General features: G+C 35.5%; 1 protein-coding gene across 1 annotated transcript; it reads left to right on the plus strand.

The window, feature by feature from the left end:
* Window positions 1-302: 302 nt before the first annotated feature.
* On the plus strand, window positions 303-6,051 carry LOC132168728 (D-2-hydroxyglutarate dehydrogenase, mitochondrial; the record flags this gene model as incomplete). Its single annotated transcript, XM_059579755.1, is given in 14 exon segments — window positions 303-466; window positions 553-863; window positions 1,280-1,381; window positions 1,539-1,586; window positions 2,074-2,144; window positions 2,385-2,503; window positions 2,799-2,894; window positions 2,984-3,093; window positions 3,519-3,599; window positions 4,050-4,150; window positions 4,773-4,881; window positions 5,357-5,462; window positions 5,820-5,905; window positions 5,990-6,051. Coding segments are annotated over 14 exon segments (1,520 nt in total), but the record flags the coding sequence as incomplete, so codon positions are not given.

A 6,051-nucleotide genomic window follows, 5' to 3' on the forward strand; every position in this document is an offset into this window, starting at 1 on the left:
TACGATGTTTAACTACTAAATATTTGGTTCTTGCTCTAATGTCTAATTGTTGCTGATTTTTGGACATGAAACAAACATCTCATTTAACTTGACATTAACAATTGGGGCGTGATTCTAAGCACGCATAGCACGCTAGGCTATTTTTATTTTTTTTTTAATTTTTAATATTAAAAAAAAAAAAAAAAAAATTTGCTGCACGCCGGCAAATTTTATTAAGGGATTTCAGAGATTCTCCACGACTCGTAGTTAAAGAACACGTGTGCGAGCTTTAAAGGCCATTATGATCGTCACTGCGACGTCTCGTTGTGCTCAACAGTTGCTCATAGAGACGCCTGAAACTCCAAAAAAATGATAATGGAGAGGTTGAGAGCTACACGTCGTCTCCTTAATTACACACCCAAGTCTCTCTTTGCTTCTCGATCGCATCCGAATTCTTCCGAGCAGTCAATCTGTCGTTCTGCCTCCGGTAACATTCCCAGAATTATGCCTCTGTAGCTCACCAATTTTAGCGCAATTTTTTGAGTACCATATATTTATTCGGCTTTACAACAGGTTTTGCGCATTGGGGTCGATATTATGAGCATCAAAAGCGGAGATTCGGAGGAACTGTTTGGGCTCCTTTGGGAGTCCTTGGAAAGGCGAGCAGAATCCAGTGTAGATACTTTGGTTCAGTGGCAGAGACGATTCAGAGGGACCCATCATTTTCAAAGTTAAATTCTGACGACATCAGCTATTTTAAGGGAATATTGGGCGAGAAAAATGTGATTCAGGACGAAGACAGGCTTGCGTTTGCAAACACGGACTGGATGCGGAAATACAAGGGCTCCAGTAAGCTTCTGCTACTACCGAGGAGCACTGAGGAGGTTCTTCTCTCTTGTCTGGGAGTCCCTGATCATCATTTAGGCTGTGTTTGACATTTTCCGCCACTGAAAAAAGGGTCGATTAGGGGAAACCTTATATGGGTGAAGGGAAAACTATCTAAAAAGACATATATAGTCGTCTGATAGAAAATATTTTAGCTCGAAATAAACACTCTAACCGAAATAGTTATAACAATGTGTGATAGAAAATATTTTGGATCGAAACAAACGTAGTTTTATTATTCAATGCTTTCAAAAATGACTGAATTTTTTTTATTCTTTTGAGTTGCGAAAAAATTCTTTCTGGGTCTAAACTTTTGGCTTGAAAAATAATACATGTTGATGTATCATGGGATAAAATTACGAAACTAAGAGGTTCCTGCATTTCTTTTGGTTTAATTATTATTTTCCTATTGCAGGTCAGTCGGGTTCTTAAATACTGTAATTCCAGACGCTTGGCTGTTGTTCCTCAAGGTGGAAATACTGGCCTTGTGGGTGGAAGTGTTCCTGTTTTTGATGAAGTAATGTAATCGTTTTCCATTTTTTGGTTTCTTTGGCTTTCTCTTTCAGTGGGTGGAGAGGGGTGTTATGCATATTACCCACATTGGTTTAGTGAATAACATTATGTTTCTGATTTGCTATCTATCTTAATAGCTTTTCTCTGATATACTTCTACAGGTGATTATCAACATGAGTTCAATGAATAACATCATATCTTTTGACAAGGTAGAGATTTCAGGCCATTATGGTGTTCTTGTTTTGAGCTCTCTGTCCCTCCACATATAGAATTTTAAAAGTTTTTTTTTCCCCCTTTTTGGGCTTGTTACTGTGCATTCTCTCAGTTATGTGTTCATTGAGTTGTCTTATTAAGAATTTATTTCAGCAGTATTTTTGTTTCAGAAAGGTTTTCTCTCTATCGTTCAGTTCTTAGGAGTTATGGCACAATAATTTTACACCTTTCTCTCCAACAGCTGGCTTGTCTTATTGGCTATCCTTGTAGCAGCCTTGAATGAAATTTGAAGACCCTAAAGTTAGGGGTTTAAGAGCTGGTAGAGAGAGAAAACTTGTTATCCTTGTCTTGACGACTTTCAGCAATAATTTTACTTTTAAATGCAGTTTCGACTCATTTAGTGTTCTCAAGTTAATGTTGAACACGGTTGCAGCAAGATAACTTTGTGCTTATTTATGGATTGCCCTTTGCTCCTTTTTTTAGGTCAGTGGTATATTGGTATGTGAAGCAGGATGCATTTTGGAAAATCTGGTTTCTTTTCTGGACAACCAGGGGTAATTTTCTGTTTTGAATCATCACTTTCTTTGCTCATAAGATCTGTGATATGTTATGTTTACCAGAATCATAGGTTCAAATTTCACACATTTATAGTGTTAAGAGAAGTCCCACATGTATAATCATGTCAGACTGTTGAATTGTTGTGTTGTCACGGCTCTCGCCCATTTAAGCTATGCAAAATGGAAATTTGACATATTTGCTGTTATGCTATTTAAGTACTTTATGCTTCCATTCAGATTCATTATGCCACTCGACTTAGGTGCAAAAGGAAGCTGCCAGATTGGTGGAAATGTTTCAACAAATGCTGGTGGTTTGCGTCTCGTCCGGTATGGATCTCTTCACGGAAATGTACTTGGTGAGGACATTTGTTATGTATTGAACTTTAATGCACAAAGTAGACTATTATATGATTCAAGGTTCATCTTTTGTTTGATTTAATATGCTCATGGCTAGTCGTCAATAAAAAAAAAAGGATAGATTTACTAGTTCATTCCATTAAGGAATTGAGCAGAAAAGCATAGCGGTCTGAGTATACAAAGTATTTCTGCTGCTATGACAGAATTTCTTGTGTTCTTAACAGCATATACTTGGTAAAACTTTTCTGCTCGTAGTTTTTTAATTCTGAAGCTTATTTTCAACTGATGTTACAGGTATTGAAGCTGTTTTAGCAAATGGTGATGTGCTTGACATGCTTGGGACTCTTAGGAAAGATAATACTGGGTATGACTTAAAGCATTTGTTTATAGGTATGTATCAAACACACTATATTGTACTGATACTTTAATGCAAAGAACTATAGTTTTAAGTGTATGGACTTTTGCTATCATCATTGTAGGAAGTGAAGGATCCTTGGGTATTGTAACTAAGGTTTCCATTCTTTCCCCTCCAAAGCTATCTTCAGTGAATGTAGCTTTTCTTGCTTGTAAAGACTATATCAGCTGCCAGGTATGATTAGTTTCCTTACTCTGAAATTTCTTCTGCTGACACAGAATACTTTATCCATAAGTTTGATGCCCAAAATGATAAAAACAAACAATATATTACCATCAGTTATATGCCAAAATGCATTACAGATAGTATGACAATCTCTCTCTCTCTCTCTCTCTCTCTCTCTCTCACATAAGTGCATGCTTTGCCACTTAATGTCTAGTTATAAAAATTTTGGTTTCCTGAAATTTACACCATTATATGTTTCCTAAAGTTTAATAGCCATATTGACTTCTCTTGTTTTTTTTTTCCTTGAATGGCCGATGTTTAGCCAAACATCTAGATTTTTACATTTTTAATTTTCCATGCACTCTTCATCACTACTGGTCTCTGAGCAAGAAGAATTACTGTCTCCTCACCTTTATTGCCATAATGTTTATCAGAAACTTCTATTGGAAGCAAAGAGGAGACTTGGAGAAATTCTATCTGCCTTTGAGTTTTTGGATAACGAGTCACTGGATCTGGTAAGGTTCTGATGGTTGTGTAATTGACAAGATTTGTTTTAGTTTACCTAGGGTTTATACCTATTTAATTTAATGGTCACTTTTGATCTACTTTTTTATGAATGTTTGGGGTAATATATGACGTGTCTATAAAAAGAGGTTTGCAATTTTATTTTTTATTTTTTATTTTTGTGGGGTTGTTTGTGTTCTTGTTTCATAGTCAACAAAATTATTCTTCTTTTTTGGTAGGCAAGGTTAGAGCTTTATTTATATGAGGTTTATTGTAATATGTGCAATTTACAGATGACATGATCTTTTTTAGTTGGAAAGTGATCAATTTATTCTTTTTCCTAACATCTCAATAAATTTTCTTAAAGATATTACTTATCTATTTGAAGATAAAGTGAATGCCATTTTCTGTGTGATCATTGTCATATTTTTGAAGCATACTCATTAGATTTTATGTAACAGGTTCTGAATCATTTAGAAGGTGTTAGGAATCCATTACCTCCCTCAATGCACAACTTCTATGTTCTCATTGAGACAACGGGCAGTAATGAATCTTATGACAAGTGAGCTACTTACCAGTTTGGAGTGCTTTTATTCTTGTAAAAAATAATTTCGAGTGCTGAACTATACCTATTGGCCCGTATCCATGGTTCTCACTGGAACAAAAAGAACTGTAGTATGAGAATCTACATTCACGAACCTACCCATAACATCTAGACCTTGAGTAATTTCTGTTCTCACTATGGTTGTGACTCCTCATGATTTAGATAAAACGTTTTGAAAGCTCGAGTAAAATGTGGCTTCTAACTGTAGACCGTTGGAGAAAGTGAAAGTGATTCTATATTTTTCTAATTTTCCTAAAAAATCACCTCACATAAAACTGAGGATGGATTCCTACCTGTAATTTTCCATTATGAACCTTATCGTATGCTTGAACAAACCTACAGATTCTCAAACTAACATGATCCTTATCATTTTGTTCTACAGTTGCCTACACCTTTTTACACTACACTATGATTTTCAGTTGACCGTTTTAAGCATTCCAGTAGCATCCTTGGTTTGTAACATATTGTGTTTTTTCATGACAATCTTTTAGAACGTAATTTGTTTTCTTAAATGCCTTCAGAAAAGTCAATGGCATGTTCATATTTCTAAGATCCTAAAGATTTATTTAAACATATCCAGAGAGACGCTTGAAGCTTTCCTACTTCACTCAATGGAAGGTGGTTTGATTTCTGATGGTGTTCTTGCACAAGATATAAACCAGGCTTCATCGTTTTGGCGTATACGTGAGGTTACCATTTCTTCCAGTTCATTGACTTTCTTTATACGTTGAATACTATATGTTCAAACTGTCCTCAAGTATGTGTTGCTTTTTTACTCAGGAAAGAATACTTTAAGTCTTCATACAGTAATGAATTACCACTATGGGTCACTCCCAGTTCACTGTTAGTGCTCCCACCTATTGTTCTGGACCAATACTAAGAATAGTCCAGTTCTTCAGCTTTAAAACTCCTTTCTTTCTACTATCTGTCTATCAACAATCATCTCACCCACCCCTTGGTGAGTGACATTTTCTCACATCTGTCTGACAAATGGCAATATGTTCCGCCCTTTGCTTCTCATGAATGCTTCTCTCTTTTACCCAACCTTTCTTGTATAACACGAACCAACCATTTGCTTATCCTCAAATCCATTTGTGTTCTTAAAACATTATAAGAATGTGCTTCTGTAGATCTTTTATTTTTATTTTTTTTCAATCCTCATAGGGTGTACCAGAGGCACTCATGAAAGCAGGAGCTGTTTACAAATATGATTTTTCGTTACCTGTTGAAAAGATGTACAATCTTGTTGAGGAAATGCGGATAAAACTTGGTAAGACAACTTAGTATAGCTACCTACATTTTGAAGTATTGTTTTCTTTCTTGCTGCGGTGGAAAGATGTATCCTCTTTTGTGATTGGGTGGGATAGGGTGATATGAACACAGGGTTTCCCTTGCAGAATTGGTAATTTTCAAAAGAACAATTTGAACAGTAGAAACACTGTATGTGCCCTTAACTTGTTTAGTGTGAGCAGTTTCAAATTTGTCACTATATAACCCTGTGAACATTATACTATTCCTTTGAAAAATGTTTATGATAGTAGTATCATAATCTTGCATGTAAGAACAGCAATGCGTTAGTTCAAAACTCTGCTTTCTTATGAGATATATATTGTTATTTTACTCTTAGGTAATTCAGCTAAAGTAATTGGATATGGCCACCTTGGAGATGGAAATTTGCATCTTAATGTTTCAACTCCACAGTATGATGATATGGTGAGTTCCTTCTGCATACTCCAAAAAGCTCCTTATGTGTTCTGTAATAAATGGTTTTGTATTGATATCTTCAATAAATTGCAGATTTTAGCACAAATTGAACCCTTTGTCTATGAATGGACATCTAAGCACCGTGGGAGTATTAG

This window comes from Corylus avellana, chromosome ca2, assembly GCF_901000735.1.
Source record: "Corylus avellana chromosome ca2, CavTom2PMs-1.0".
Classification (NCBI taxonomy): Eukaryota; Viridiplantae; Streptophyta; class Magnoliopsida; order Fagales; family Betulaceae; genus Corylus; species Corylus avellana.